The sequence below is a fragment of the Suncus etruscus genome, chromosome 17, assembly GCF_024139225.1.
Source record: "Suncus etruscus isolate mSunEtr1 chromosome 17, mSunEtr1.pri.cur, whole genome shotgun sequence".
Lineage (NCBI taxonomy): Eukaryota > Metazoa > Chordata > Mammalia > Eulipotyphla > Soricidae > Suncus > Suncus etruscus.
The window spans coordinates 40,046,205-40,063,036 of record NC_064864.1 but is presented as its reverse complement, the minus strand read 5'-3'; the positions used below and the strand labels follow the sequence as shown (position 1 = coordinate 40,063,036).

The window sequence follows — 16,832 nt, the reverse complement described above, 5'->3', positions numbered from 1 at the left end:
AGGAGATAGGATTTTTTTTCTCATAGAATGCATTATTCTATTTAAAAAAAGAACACACCTTGTTTTAAAAACTGAGGACCAGAGGTTCTCCCTATAAGTCTCTGAGGCAAGGAGCCAGTGACCTAGGGCCAGGCAGTCATTGAACCCTCAGAAGCACTGTAGCGGCGCCCCCTGCTGGCTGTTCCTACTGGTCACAGAGAAGTAATGGACAGCAGAGCCTTAGCCAGAGTGAAGTCAAGACAACTAAGCTTTGGCTGGATAGGACACATGGAACTAGGTGAAAACAGGACCAGAAACACAAAGTAAAATTAGCCTTGAGAAGAGGGAATGACTAGATGCCAAAGTGAAACAGCCAAAGTTAGGGAACTGGCTCTAGGGATTGAATAAACATCTGCTGACGATGATATTTACCTTTCTGCATAAGCATGAGTCACCGGGTCTTGCTTGTCCAAAACTGTATTCTCCTTTGAATATGAATCTCTCTTTGCTTTTTTTCCACTCTGGAAAAGCCCATGAACTTTCTTGAATATATATTTCCTCTCTTCTCATGTCTAAGTAAATTTCATCCAATAAAAAGTGTCTTGCTTTGAGGCCCAAGCCAGAGTACAGCAAGCAGGTCAGTTTGCCTTGCACATTGCCAATCCAGGTTTAATCTCTGGCATTCCATAACTCCATATAGTCCTACAAAAGTGACCCCTGAGCACCAAGCTAGGAGTAAGCTATGAGCACTGCCAAACAAACAAAAACACTATTTCACACACACACACACACACACACACACACACACACACGCACACGCACATTCTCTAGTTTCATTATATTGAACACTTACAAACATGTCATAATGATCCCTGAAACTGCAAAATATACTAAGAGTACTAGTACTACTATTAATAATCATAAATAATATCTCCAGATCTGATGAAATCTGGCACCATGGACCAGAACAATCTTTGGCAGGTGATGGGAACAGGGGCCTCCAGGATACTAGTCTAGGAAGTCCCAGTCCTTTCCTGGGAATGCAGAAAGAAGGTGGGGCACCCAAACCAGGCATCTATACTTAGGCACCCACTAATTCCTGACCCCCTAAGCAAAGCAACTCCTTGGACAGCCTGGGTGAGAAGAATCCAGTCACCTCTTGCTGGACCAGACTAGCCTTGGGAATCCAGGATCATGCCCTGATGAGACTGTTCTTTGGCCTCTAACTCTTTCACTCTCTATTCCTCTCTCAGGCTCCTTGCCTAAGATCCATCATTGCCTCTACCACATAGCAGACTTCTGGCTCAGTGCTGGCTCAGGGTAGCTTGGGGGACTATATGATCCTCCAAGAAATTGAGCTAGTGCCTCCTACCTACAAAGTTTTAATTCCAGCCTTCTGAGCTCTCTCCCTGGCCTCTTTTTCTGTCTTTTAAAATTTTGTTTTGGGACCAGAGCAATAACATAGCAGGTAGGGTGTTTGCATTGCACACAGCTGACCCAGCTTCGATCCCCTACATCCCATAGGGTCCTCTGAATCTTCCAGGGGCAATTTCTGGGAGCAAAGCCAGGAGTAGCCCCTGAGCGCTGGTGGGTGTGGCCCCAAACAAAAAAGAATCAATAACATTTTTGTTTTATATCCCGCTCTTCTTAGTGACCTTCAGAGGTTCAGTTTCTTTTAGAGTTTACACGTGCAATGCTCTTAAGAGATCCAAGTCAGTGTGAGGCAGGGAGAGGCAGAGATCTGCAGATCCCCAGTAACTGTCCCTCCAAGCCTCGCTTCTTCCCCTGCCTTTGTGGGTGCAGCTCTGTCACCAAGACAGAACCCTGCAAGTGCTGAGCATGGTGCTTCTTACAGGACAGCGATTATGAAAACCCCGATGAACACTCAGACTCGGAGATGTATGTGCTGCCAGCCGAGGAGCCCGGAGATGACAGCTACGAGCCGCCACCAGCAGAGCAGGAGACACGAGCTGTTCACCCTGCCCTGCCCTTTCCCAGAGGAGAGTATGTAGGTGAGGCCAAACCCAGATCCCAGGGCGCATGAGCCTATAAACTGGAATCAAAAAAAGGTGGATAAACTCTACCTCTGAGGGGCTGCTCACCTCCTGCTCACAAGCCCGAGGAAAGGAAACCCAGTGGGCTGGCCGGTCCAACAAATGGGAACAGGATGCTTCCACATGGGTGAGAAAAGTCAGAAGCAGCAGCCCACCATGGTCTTCCCTGGAACTCAGCCTGGCCAGTGACTTCTTCTCAGGGTCTGGGATGTCTCCAGGACATATGAGCTCAGGAGTTAGATTCCTATGAGAGGCACAGCCTGAGCATGACTGGAAAATCTTCAAACCTGTCTTGGCAGGGCCTACCCAGAAGGTCAGATTCTGTAGGGGCTCTGGGATGTGGCATTTTTTAACAGCTACTTAAGGAGCATTAGCAAGATTGAACAGCATGGCCCTAAAAGGGTCCACAGCTAAGTGAATAATGGTGGGGGGTGTCCCAGTAGTACCCTTCAGGGGACTCCGGCAGGGCTGCGGTACTCTCTATTCTGGACTATCTGCTGTCCTGGCTGAGTGCCTCCCTAGGAACACATTCAAGTTTTCATTATGTAAGTTAGTGGACACTTGACATTTTGTGTCTGACCATCGCTGTGCCCCTTTAAAGAATGCCCTAGATGGATATAAGGGAACTACTTCCTTGTTGTGGCTGATTTTATACTTTCTAGTTCTTGGCTCAAGAAAATCTTTCATCTCTTGCTTTGTTGTGCCTTTCAAGACAACCGATCAAGCCAGAGGCAGTCTCCACCTTTCAGTAAGTCACTGCCCAGTAAGCCCAGCTGGCCTTCAGCAAAAACAAGACTGCCCGCCACACTGCCGGTGCCAATAGCTCTGCAGAAACCCAAAGTCCCACCCAAACCTAGAGACCTCCTTGACAATGAGGTAAGGAAAGTCTGTTTTGCAGCATTCAAATCCTGGCACTGTATATAGTTCTTTCATGCTGCCAAGAATAATCTCCCCCAAAATCTTATTAGTGTAACAATCTAAGAAATAAAATAGCAGTGCATATAAAATAATAAAAAACCAAAGACAGTTCTTTGCTTTGGGGGAGCATATATGGCCATGCTCAGGGATTACTTTAGCTCTGAACTCAGAAATTACCCCCGAGGATTGAACCTGGGTAGGCTTCATGCAAGGCAAGTGCCCTAATTGCTGTAAGGGCACTCTGGTTCCACCAACAACAATCTTAATGCACCTTCTCAAAGAAACAATTTATTCATAAAGCTTATAGATGATAAAACATATACCGTATTAACCTATAAAATAATTTTCCTTTTCACTTTTTTTTTTTTTTGGTTTTTGGGCCACGCCCGGCTGTGCTCAGGGGTTGCTCCTGGCTATTTGCTCAGAAATAGCTCCTGGGAGGCACGGGGGACCATATGGGACACAGGGATTCGAACAAACCACCTTAGGTCCTGCATCGGCTGCTTGCAGGGCAAACACTGCTGTGCTATATCTCCGGCCCCTCCTTTTCACTTTAATATGCTTTGTAACTCATCTGAAAATAGGAGAGATGTTTAAATAAAATATAACCATGTCTAATATTATCCTTAATAGCAGAAGAACTGAAAGTATTTTCTGTAAGATCAGGCATAAAACAAGAATATCCATTTCCACTGCTATAATTCAATATGGTACTAGAAACTCTAGCTACTGAATTTATTTTAGTTTTTAAACATTTTTAGTTTGGGGGCCACACCTGGCAGTGTCCTAGCTTATTCTTGGCTCTGCACTGAGGGATCACTCCTAGAAGACTTGGGGGCCATCAGTTGTACAAGGCAAGCACCTTACTACCCCAATCTAGGTACTTCATCTATATAAGAAAGAGAAGTGAATGCTGTAGTAAAAGTACAGTGGTAGTAGGGCTTTGGCCTTGCATGCGACAAACCTAGGTTCAATTCCCAATACTCCTTATAGTCACCAGGAGAGATCCAGAGCATAGAGCCAGAAGTAAGCTCTGGACACCACTGGGTGTTGCCCAATAAAAAGAAAGAAGTGAAAGAAATCTGAATCAGTAAAGAATAAGTCAAAATATCACTATTTACAGATATAAAAGCTATAATTTTTCTTTTTGTATACTATGGTGTAAAGTTCAAAAATTCCAAATTAAAGTAAACAAATCTATACTAAAGAAGCAGACTACAAAATTAATTCACAGGAATCTGTTGTATCATTATATGTAAAATGTATATAGGAGAGAAAGAAATTTTAGAAACTATCCCATATACAATCATGTTCAAAAACCTCAGCGAGGGGCCATTGAGATACATGGAGGTAGGGCATTTGCCTTGCATGCAGAAGGACAGTGGTTCAAATCCTGACATTCCATATGGTCCCCCAAGCCTGCCAGGAGCAATATCTGAGCGTAGAGCCAGGAGTATCCCCTGAGCGCTGCGGCTGTGACCCCCCCCCAAATACCCTCAGCTGTCCAGGAATCAATCTAGCAAAAGGGGTAGAAGACCTATTTAGTGAAAATTCTAATTAACTTCTAAGAGAGAAGACACAAGAAAATAAAAGCATTTATGTATAGTATTGTGATTACCATGATTTGAAATAATCAACATCATTAAAATGACCATTTTACCCAAAGTTGTTTATAGATCAAATATGATTTCCATCCAATTTTACATGACTTTTTTTTAGGGATAATTAGAAATATTAGAACAAATACTTCTAAAATTTATATTGAACCATGAAACTCCCAGAAGAGCCGAAGAAACTGAGGGAAAAAGATTATGAAAGGAGGCATTGCCCTCCCACATTTGAAACTATACTTCAAATCTTTAGTATTCATGATATTGATACAATGAAACTTAGATCAATGGAATAGAATTAAGGTGAAAATGTAAACACTCAAATGGAAGGGCAGTTAATTTATTACAAATTATAATGCATGAAGTGGAATTAGGAGAATGTCTTCAACAAATACTTTATGCTGCAAATAAGTAATAGCCTCGTACTAAAAAATAAAATTAGACTCCTATCTCCCATTATACACAAAGACTAATTTAAATTGGACTAAAGATCCTAACAATTTCTGTGAAGTCTTCAATGATACATCCTCACTGGTTTAAAAATAAAGGCAGAAATAAACACATGTGATTATATCAAACTAAAAAGCATGTAACTATGAAAGAACTGAAATCTAAGAGAAAAAGACACCAACCAACCAATACAACGAGTAGATTCATAAATAGTACATCAAAGAACTAACATCCAAGTTATATAAAACATATTAACAACAACAAAACAGCATCATCGAAAATGGGAAGCAAGGGGACGCAGTGATAGAATGGTGTTTGAGCATTTGCCTTGCACACGACTGACCATGGATAAAACTGGGTTTGACTCCTCGTATTAGATGGTATATGATGGTCCCCTGAGCCTACCAGGACTGATTTCTTATAGCAGAAACAGGAGCAATCCTTGATCATTGCTGGGTATGGCCCAAAAACTAAAAAAATAGGATGAGGAGAGAAGGTGAACAGATACTTCCTCAAAGAAGACAAAAAGATAGCCCACAGATATTTGAGGGCAAAGTGTTTTTTATTACAGATTATCAGGGAACTGAAAACTAAGGCAAGAATGAGACATCACCTCAAACCACTGACAATGGTCTATATTTAAAAAACCCAGAGACAATAAAGGATGACAAGGAAAGTGGTGGAAAAGAAACCCTCTTTCACTTCTGGTGAGATGGTTGTCTGACTCAGCCTCTTTAAAAAAAAATGGTTTGAAGACTCAAAAAACACAAATAGAACAACCTAGCAATTTCCCTCTTGGCTATCTACACCAGGATAATATAAAAACAGTAATTCTAAAGGACACATGCTCTCATGATCATTGCAACATTATTGACAGTAGTCAAGATCTGTAAAAAGACTAGTGTCAAACAACAGATGAGCAGCTACAGAAACAGTGGGATACATGCACAATAGAATACATAATTCACCTATGAGAACAAATTCAGTTTTGCAGAAAGTAAGTTGCAACTTGGATGGAATTGGAGGGATCACACTGAATGAAGTGCATCAGAAAGTAAAAGACATACACCAAATAATCCCCTCAATATGCACAGTGTAAAGAAACAAAGGGATTAGACAATTCTTTATGGAAACAAATCCTGAGACATGATCAATAAAGCAGGGAATTGAGGTGCCTGTGAGTGCTGAGGAAACAGGGACCATCAAAGATCCTGACATATGGGTGGAGGAATGACCGCATCAGCTCTGTAAGTGTGAAATCATATTACAATTCTTTTAAAAACTTTTAAAAACAATGAGCCTTGCATGTTGCTGACCTATGCATGTTCCCCAGAATCCCATACGGTCCCCTAAGCACTGATAGAAGTAATTTCTGAGTGCCAATGCATGAATAACCCTAGTTCTCCAATAAAAAACGGGGAAACAAGAGAACTATAATCCCCTAATTGAAAAAATTAAATAGCGATAGCATAAAGACCTAAATACCTGCTTTGATCCTTATTACTTGTGTGACAGAGCAAGTCAAATAACCTCTATGATCCCCAGTTTTTCATCTCTTCATGTTATTTTTAAGAATTTAATAAGAATATATGTAGCACTAAATACATTCCCTTAAACATTTCCATATGTCATGTGTTGGATTCCTTTCTACCATATTCTAGATTCTCTACAAAATTAAGCTTTTAGCTTTTCCTGAAACCAGAAAGCTTGGCTATACCCTCTCCCTGTTCTAGGTAGGGCTTGAGTCAAAATGCCTTTATCCAAAAGAAAATTTAGTTGTGAGGTCCTCAATCTGACATCTCAAATGTAATGCTTACAGGATGAAAAAAGGGTTGACAGGAAAGAGCTGAGAAAGAATAAGGACACCAGTTGTTAGGGTCTCACTTTAAAGCATTTGGCAGACCCATAAGAAGATATAAATAAATTTATTCACAGAATATAAATGAATACTGCAGATTATTTAAGGTTCCTGTTATTTTGAATAATTAAGAATAGACCCCAGTGTAGCAGAAACACTTTTGCTAACAACAACCTTGTAGAAATGGCTTGGGCAGGATTGAAACAGTGGGAGCTGTGTTCTATAAAAAGCAGGTGGGCAGTCAAGAAAAGAAAGAGGTCAAAAAAGAAAAATGAGGTCAACATGGATATCTGACATATACTTTAGATAGGAAAAGAAATAAAATAGAAGTATGAACACACATACTCTCTGATGCCACCAGGAGCAATTCCTGAGTGCAGAAGCAGGAGAGACCACTGAAGAGAACCTGGTGTAGCCCAAAAAGAAAACAAACAAAACACCACAATGAGTTGCCACTTTATATCTATGAGGATGGTCAAAATATATAAAACAAACAATAGAGTATTGGTAAGTATGTAAAGAAATTGGATTCCTCATGTCCAGAGGAATGAAGCACTCACTTTAGAAAGCCAATTTGGGGGTCAGCACAATAGCACAGCAGGTAGGGCATTTGCCTTACATGCCACCAACCAAGGTTTAATTCTGGGCATCTCATTTGGTCCCCCGAAATGTCAGGACTGATTTCTGAGTGCAGAATCAAGAGTAACCCCTCAACTGCTGCTGGGTGTGGTCCAAAAACAAACAAAAACAGAAAAAGAAAACCAATTTGGTAACTCCTCCAGTGTCAATAATTGGAGCTACCATAAGTGCCAGCAATGTCACCTCTAAAGCTATTCCCAAAGAAACTGTATCTACTCAAAGACCATGCATATTTTCATTCATGAAATTCCAAGGCTAAAACCTAAATGTCTACCTACTGATGAATGCTAAGGAAAATGTGGTCTACAGTCACGTGTCACTTTATGACAAGCATACAACCTGAAAAATGTGTCATTAGCTGTGTGCCCCACTGTGTGAACATCATAGTGAGATCTTACAAACCTGAATGATATACCCTGCTACACAACTCAGCATAAGGAATAACCTCTTGAGGGTACCATTGTTTATATGATTTGCTGCTGACAGAAACATTATTAAGTGAAGCGTGACTGCATCCCAATAACGGACTATTATGGGGCCGTAAAAGGAGTGAAATAGTGCTACTTCCGTGATATATGTAGTGATACAAGTTGAATCTTGAATTTATGCAAAATGAAAAAAATTTAAATAGCACAAAATGTTCAGTTTTCTATATGCAATGTCCAGAATAGATATAATTTCAAGGGAGAAAGCAGATTAGTGGTTGACTAGATCAGAGGATGGGGTGGATATGGTCTGGAAATGAATATATATTCCTTTCTGAGGTAATGAAAATGTTCCATCATATTGTGTTGGTAGTTGTAGAACTCTGTGAATCTACTAAAAAACAAAGGATAAAATTTTCATCAAAGAGTTTATAGTATATAAACTCAATATAAATATTTTAGTTGGTTCTTTTCTTAGTAAACTATAAGCACATACATTATCCTCATTTATTACTATCTCTCTTTTAGGCTGATTATGTAGTCCCTGTGGAAGATGAAGATGAAAACTATATTCACCCCACAGAAACCACTTCACTCCCATCTGAAAAAGGTAAGAGTTTGCACCAAAAAAATCTGTAGCAGCAGATGGAGCTTCAAAGGCCTCATGAGCATTTAGAGCTGAAAGTTGGGATGTAGAAAAGATGGTACCCAAGCATCTCCTCTTTGACTATAGCATTTGTCTGGCTGATGAAGCATCCTAGATAGATTTATCTGTTTCAGCCTTTACCCTACTTCCTCCTCCCTCTTCCATGATTTTATACTCCAATCTCAAATTATGAAAGCATCTCCCTCTATAACTAATGGAGAATTCATATAATCAAGTTCATATAGTCAAGTCAAAGTTTCTTTGGTCATAATATTTAATAATTTTTCTTTTAAAAAATGTTTAAAATTATACTACATAATAGTATTTTGTAAGTTTCAGTGTGTAGCATTATAAATCAATTTAGGGATATACTACATAAAATTTATGGCTAAAACTGAGTATGCTATTCAGGTCCATGAGAAACATTTCAAATTTGTAAACCCTTCCCAGGATAACAAAAGCAATTACAAACAAATGTAAAAAAGCCAATGCCAGGTACCTTTAAATCAGGCAAATTCTTCAGACTAAAAATAATGGATAACCCAAAGAGAAAAATGACTCATCACTTTCATTATGCATTTTCTCAGAAATGTGACTACAACTTAATAGATTCTCTTTTTAAGCATTGTCTATCTAGACATGTGTGTAAAGACATGCACATATATATGTATTTGTAATAGATAGATAATGCATATATGTGTAATTTATAAATTTGTACATTTGTAAATTTGTAATTTTAGCTCCCACAGTGAACCGATCAACCAAGCCAGGTAATTCTGCAAAGCCAGCCTCTCCTCCAGCAGCAGCTTCAGGTAAAGTACATATATGTGTAATTTAATCTTTCAGATCTTTGTTTCTTCTTGTAAAATTATTTTATTTAGAGACTTGTTTTTAACCTATTCTAAATAAAATGAACAACTTAGTTCCAATATTAATTCTCACTTGTCTTTCCAATATATGCTAACATCACATAGGCAGGAGATCCCTCCCAGATCCCAAAGCCGAGTTTTAATCTTCCTTGAAGAATAAATTTGGCAGAGAGAACACATCCTAATGCCATGAAAAGCTTTACTGTAAGGGAACGCTTGGGTTGGGAGATAGTTTGGCAAAAAGAATCCAGGAAAGAAGTCACACCACTCATCCATGTGGCCTGGATACTTATGAATACTTGTTTTATGGGGGTGGGGGCATGTGTTTTAATGTTTAAATTTCTAGAGGTTTGAAGCAACATCCAGTGAATTACATGGCAAACAATTCCTAAGGCATTTTTTCTTTTCATATTTGGAAAAGGTGGTCCTACCAGATGAAAGGGAATGATTCTCCCTTTATAATTCCTAGCACATGGACGTAGGGCATTTGCCTTATACGCAGAAGGACGGTGGTTCGAATCCCTGCATCCCATATGGTCCCCCGAGCCTGCCAGGAGTGATTTCTGAGTTTAAAGCCAGGAGGAACCCCTGAGTTCTGCCTGGTGTGACCCAAAAACCAAAAAAAAAAAAAGATATTCAGACCATTATAATGATATTATTAGGGATAACCTTCATTTCATCACACATGGTATAATTGATATATTACAATTAGTCACTTTCCTACTTCCTATAATACTTTTTTTTGCCTATATGGCTAATTAGACTTTTTATACTTTAATCAAATCAGAGTTAAAAAGTCATTAATAGTTGAGTTTCTGTCATAAAATGCTCTAACACCATCCCTTCACTAATTTTATTTCCTGCCACCAGTTTCTACAGTTACCTTCATCTCCCCCCCTGTTCTCACACAATCCCCAGCTTGCCTCTATAGCTCTCTCTCTCTCTCTCTCTCTCTCTCTCTCTCTCTCTCTCTCTCTCTCTCTCTCTCTCTCTCTCTCTCTCTCCCTCTCCCTCTCTCTCTTTCTCTTTCTCCTTTTTCCTTTTAGGCACCATTGTTTATAATACTATTATTACTAAAGGGGTATCACTTTACTTCCTTTCAATTTCCAGTTCTTATCTAGTGTCATCATTTCCAACTATTATTATCATAGTGGCCCTTTCTCTGTCTTAACTACACTTTCCACCCATCATTTCTTTTTTTTTTAATAATTTATTTAAACACAGTGATTACAAACATAATTGTAGTTGCGTTTCAGTCATAACAAGAACACCCCCTTCATCTGTGCAACCTTCCCATCACCAAAGCCCCCATCTCTTCCTTCCCCAGCCCCCTGCCTGTATTCAAGACAGGCTTTCTACATCCCTCACTCAATGACATTGTTATGATAGTTCTCAGAGTAGTTATTTCTCTAACTGCACTCACTACTCTGTGGTGAGCTTCATATCTTGAGCCGGTCCTTCTGGACCTTATCGCTAGGAATTATTTTAATGTCTTTAATTTTTCTTAAAAGCCATAGATGAGTGAGACTATTCTGTGTCTCTTTCTCTCCCTCTGACTAATTTCACTCAGCATAATAGATTCCATGTGCATCAATGTATAGGAAATTTCATGACTTCATCTCTCCTGATGACTGCATAATATTCCATTGTTTATATGTACCACAGTTTCTTTAGCCATTCATCTGTTGAAGGGCATCTTGGTTGTTTCCAGAGTCTGGCTATTGTAAATAGTGCTGCGATGAATATAGGTGTAAGGAAGGGATTTTTGTATTGCATTTTTGTGTTCCTAGGTTATATCCCTATGGTATAGCTGGGTCAAATGGGAGCTCAATTTCCAGATTTTTGAGGATTCTCCATATTGTTTTCCATAGGGCTGGACTAGATAGTATTCCCACCAGCAATGAATCAGAGTTCCTTTATGCCCACATCCCCGCCAGCACTGATTGTTCTTGTTCTTTGTGACCCACCCATCATTTTATTGTCTTTGGGTATTGTTCTTATACTACTGTATTTTTTAATCTACAGATGAATGCAATCATTCTATGTCTGTCTCTCTGATTCATGTCATGCAGTCTGATACATTTTTCCCCTTCCTATCTTTTCATGTATAAGCAAATCTCATGACTTCACTTTTCCTAACATCTGCATAGTATTCCATTGTGTATATGCACTATGGTTTCTTTATCCACTCATCTAATCTTGGGCACTTGGGTTATTTCCAGATTCTGGCTATTGTGAATAATGCTCCAATCAACATAGTAGTAGTAGTACAGATTCATTTTTCTACTTTGTGTTTTGGGGGCTCTAAGAAAATTCCCAGGAGTGGTATTGATAGATTATATATTAAAATTTGCAAAATGATTTTTAAGGAAAATCAAAAAAGGCTGGGCCAGTCTACATTCACATCAGCAGTGAATGAAAGTCCCTTTCTCCCCACATCCATACCAGCATTGGTGTTTCTTGTTCTTCTTGAAGTGTGCCAGTCTCTGTGGTATGAGATAACATCTCATTGCTGTTTTGATTTGCATCTCCCTGACAATTAATAATGTGGAACAATATTTCATGTGTCCTTGGCCATTTTTATTTCTTCTTTGAGGAAGTTCCTATTTAGCTGTTCTCTCCATCTTTGATGAGGTTGGATATTTTAGCCTGTTAGATGTTAATCAATTATCTGATGGTATTGGATGAATAGTTTCTCCTGATCCGTGGACAATATTTATCCTGGTCATCATTTCCTTTGAGGTACAGAAGATCCTTAAATTTAACATAATCCCATGTGTTTATTTTTGCTTCCACTTGCTTAGTCAATGATGTTTCATCCTCAAAGATGCCTTTAATTTCAATATCATAAAGAGCTCTTCCTACCTTTTATTTTTTCCCACCCACTGCCCCTACCTTTTATTTTATGTACCTATGGATTCAGGTCTGATATCAAGGTCTTTAATCCATTTTTATATGACTTTGCATGCACAGCATTAAAAAGAGATCTGAGGGGGAGCTGGAGTGATGGTGCAAGTGGTAGGGTGTTTGCCTTGCACGCACTAACCTAGGACGGACTGCGATTCGATTCCCCAGCATCCTGTATGGTCCCCCAAGCAGTGATTTCTGAGAGCATAGCCAGGAATATCCCCTAAGTGTCACTGGTTGTGGCGAAAGAAAGAAAGAAAGAAAGGAAGGAAGGAAGGAAGGAAGGAAGGAAGGAAGGAAGGAAGGAAGGAAGGAAGGAAGGAAGGAAGGAAGGAAGGAAGGAAGGAAGGAAGGAAGGAAGGAAGGAAGGAGGAAGGAGGAGGAAGGAAGGAAGGAAGGAGGAAGGAAGGAAGGAAGGAAGGAGAAGAGAAAGAAAGAAAGAAAGAAAAGAAAGAAAGAAAGAAAAGAAAGAAAGAAAGAAAGAAAGAAAGAAGAAGAAAGAGAGAGAGAGAGAGAGAGAGAGAGAGAGAGAGAGAGAAAGAAAGAAGAAAGAAAGAAAGAAGAAAGAAAGAAAGAAAAGAAAGAAAGAAAGAAAGAAAGAAAGAAAGAAAGAAAAGAAAGAAAGAAAGAAAGAAAGAAAGAAAGAAGAAAGAAAGAAGAAAGAAGAAAGAAAGAAAAAGAAAAAGAAAGAAAAGAAAGAAAAGAGAGGAAGGAAAAGGAAACCATACTTTTAATTGGATGAAATACTGGCAGATTCGAGGGACCATATAGGAGTATTTGATCTATTTCTTTGAAAAATGTCATGGTTTTCCTTATAGGAACTGCACTGAATCATACAATAAATCATGACTGAAATTCAACTACAAACATGTTTGTAATCATAGTGCTTAAATAAATATATTAATTAAAAGAATAATCAAAAGAACATCTAAGTAGTTATTTCTCTGTAAAAAATAGAATGTATTAACTAAAAAATAAAGATTAAAAATTAAGAGAATAAGTATGAAGATACATAGAAGGGGAATTCTTTTTGGTGCCAATGAGAGCTGCTGAATAAAATCTGTCACTCGCTCTCCTCCTGACATCATTGGGAATTCAACACTTAAATCAAGAACTTTGCAGTTTCTATGGCAAACACTCTTGAGGCCTTTTTCTTTTTCATGCTTGATTTCCCCCCCCCATTCTCCTTTTCTTATTTTTTTTTTCTTTTGATTTTTGGTTTTTGAGTCACACCCAGCAACGTTCAGGGGTTACTCCTGACTTTATGTTCAGAAACCGTTCCTGGCAGGCTCGGGGGGACAATATGGGATGCTGGGATTCAAACCACCATCCTTCTGCATGCAAGGCAAACACCCTACCTCCATGCTATCTGTCCAGTTCCTCCTTTTCTTATTTTTTAAGCGCTTTGAGAATTTTATTCCTTCTATTATTTAATTTTTTCTCTATCTCCTTTTTTATTTTGAAAGATGATTTTATCAGATGAGAAAGGTAATTCTCCTTTATAAATTCTTAGGACAGGGACTATAATGATAGTATAGACAGTATAGTTGGTAGGGCACTTGCCTTGCATACAGCTGACCTAGTTCAAGCCCAAGTTTCCCATATTATGCTTGGTGCTCTCTGAGCACCATCAGCAGTGATCACTGACCACAGAGCCAGGAGTAATTCTGAGCACTTCTGGGTTTGCAAAATCAAAAATAAAAATAACTAAATTTTGAGGGCAGAGGCCTATCTCCTCAAAGTCTTTACTTCTTCTAAGCTGACTGACTTGAGCTTATGTCTGTGCAGGTCGAAACAGCGGAGCCTGGGACTCAAGATCATCCTCTTCACCTGTGGTGCCATGTCCTTTGCCTAGGATTGGGTAAGTACTTGCTACAGAAAAGAGATTCTGTCTGAGTTAAGTGGATGGGATCCACTGCTGCTCTGAGTAGAGTCTACTTGGAATTTAGAGTCTTGAGAAGAGGAACCAATAGTGCTTTGTTGCTCTTTCATTTAGAAGTGCACAGCTGTCCGTTTATATACAGGTGTCCCTTGCATTGCAACGGGTATCTTCCTGAAATATATGGAAGTGAAACCCCACTGTCATATCCCCCCTCCACCCTTATGGCATTCTTCATGTTGCTCTAGAGGTGGCAGTTCTAAAATTAAAATCATTAGTAATGTAGTAAGGGCACATATCAAGCCTAGAACCCAAATTTGACACACACCCCCCCCAGCACCACATGTTTCCGTAATCATTGCCAGGTGTAGACATAGAGGCTTCGAAGTACCATCACCCCTTGCATTGAACTATGCCTGCCTGACTAAGAATGACCAGTGAGGCTTGCTTAACATATTTTGGGAGTCTCCCTCCAATGTTAGTAGTCTTTCTCCTATAAAAGTGTAGCTAGATCTTGAGTTCATTGATTTCTGTTCCACAGGACAGAAGTATCAGCACCTAAATAATTTTGATACATGCCAAAAGGTTTCAACTTGCTTCAGCTTCTCTTTCAAGTAGTCAAGTAGTCTGTGACATCCATAGTACAGTACAACCACCATCTTACTCCAGCCCTCAACACACACACACACACACACACACACACACACACACACACACACACACGCGCGCGCCATGCTTCATTCAAAATCACATTCTTAACATGAAAGAATTTTGTAAGCAGGTAAATATAGTCATGTATTACAAAGTGATCCCATAATCTTATATTAGCATAATAGAAAATTCCCAATATTGAAACTGTGCTGATAAACTCCATTTCTGAAGGTTGTTGGGAGGTTTAAATAACTTGTGAGGAGCCTAGCTTTAAACAGACAGTTTTGTCATACCTGGGAATTGTTAGATTTCTCAACTATTCCTCCAACTTTCAGTAAAAGTTTAAAAAGTATGAAAGAGAGAAATAAACAGTCTTTGAAATAAGCCAATGATAGAAAAACATGTAGGTAAAACACTCCATGACATTGAGACTAAAGGCATCTTTAAGGAGGAAACAACACTCTCCAAACAAGTAGAAGCAGAGATAAAGAGATGGTAATAAATTAAGTTGAGAAGCTTCTGCACCTCAAAGGAAATAGTGCCCAGGATACAAGAGCCATCCACTGAATGGGAGAAATTATTCACCCAATACCCATCAAATAAGGGGCTAATATCCAAAATATACAAGGCACTGATGGAACTTTACAAGAAAAAAACATCTAATCCCATCAAAAAATGGGGAGAAGAAATGAACAGACACTTTGATAAAGAAGAAATACAAATGCCAAAAGGCACATGAAAAAATGCTCCACATCACTAATCATCAGGGAGATGCAAATCAAAACAACTATGAGGTACCATCTCACATCACAGAGATTGGCGCACATCACAAAGAAAGAGAACAAGCAGTGCTGGTGGTGATGTGGAGAGAAAGGAACTCTTATCCACTGCTGGGGGTAATGCTGTCTAGTCCAACCTTTATGAAAGTTATATGGAGATTCTTCCAAAAACTGAAAATTGAGCTCCCATATGATCCAGCTATACCACTCCTAGGGATATACCCTAGAACACAAAAATACAAGACAAAAATCTCTTCCTCACACCTATATTCATTGCCACACTATTTACAATAGCCAGACTCTGGAAACAACCAAGATGCCCTTCAACAGATGAATGACTAAAGAAACTGTGGTACATATACACAATGGGATATTATGCAACTGTCAGGAGAGATGAAGTCATGAAATTTTCCTATACATGGGTGTACATAGAATCTATTATGCTTAGTAAAATAAGTCAGAGGGAGAGAGATAGATATAGAATAGTCTCACTTATCTATGGATTTTAAGAAAAATAAAAGACTTTTTTGCAATAATCCCCAGAGACAAAGAGAGGAGTGCTGGAAGGTCCAGCTCACTACATGAAGCTCACCACAAAGAGTGATGAGTGCAGTTAGATAAATAATTACACTGAGAACTATCTTAACAATGTGAATGAATGAGGGAAGTGGAAAACCTGTCTAGAGTACAGGTGGGGTGGGTGGGGAGGAGGGAGATTTGGGACATTGGTGGTGGAAATGTTGAACCGGTGAAAGGGGGTGTTCTTTACATGACTGAAACCCAAGCACAATCATATTTGTAATCAATGTGTTTAAATAAAGATATTAATAAAAAAAAGAAATAAACCATTGAGAAAATCATAAAACCTTAGCCTGAAGGACAGATAAAACAGAGGCTCTTACCAACACTGAGTTAATCCTGGTTTGATCCCTAGCACGACATATGGTCCTCTGAGCATAGAACCAGGAGTAAGCCCTGAACACTTCAGGTGTGCTCCTAAAACAAAAACAAAAGAAATAACAAAACCTTAGCCTTTTTTCAAGACAAATTAAATCAAAATGTTAACACAGATAAGTATTCAAGACCACAGATCACAATGATTTTCAGATCTGTTTGGTCCTCTCTCAATTTGGAATGAAATCCTAGGTAGGCAGCTAGGTAGGCAACA

General features: G+C 39.1%; 1 protein-coding gene across 1 annotated transcript in view; it reads left to right on the top strand.

Annotated features, from left to right (window-relative positions):
- Positions 1-16,832, top strand: part of BLNK (B cell linker) — a 106,521-nt gene that overhangs the window by 60,464 nt on the left and 29,225 nt on the right. Inside the window, exons 5-9 of the mRNA XM_049790885.1 lie at positions 1,835-1,991; positions 2,746-2,909; positions 8,462-8,543; positions 9,320-9,391; positions 14,144-14,216. Coding sequence (XP_049646842.1) covers positions 1,835-1,991; positions 2,746-2,909; positions 8,462-8,543; positions 9,320-9,391; positions 14,144-14,216 — 548 coding nt within the window. The remainder of the gene's footprint in view (positions 1-1,834; positions 1,992-2,745; positions 2,910-8,461; positions 8,544-9,319; positions 9,392-14,143; positions 14,217-16,832) is intronic.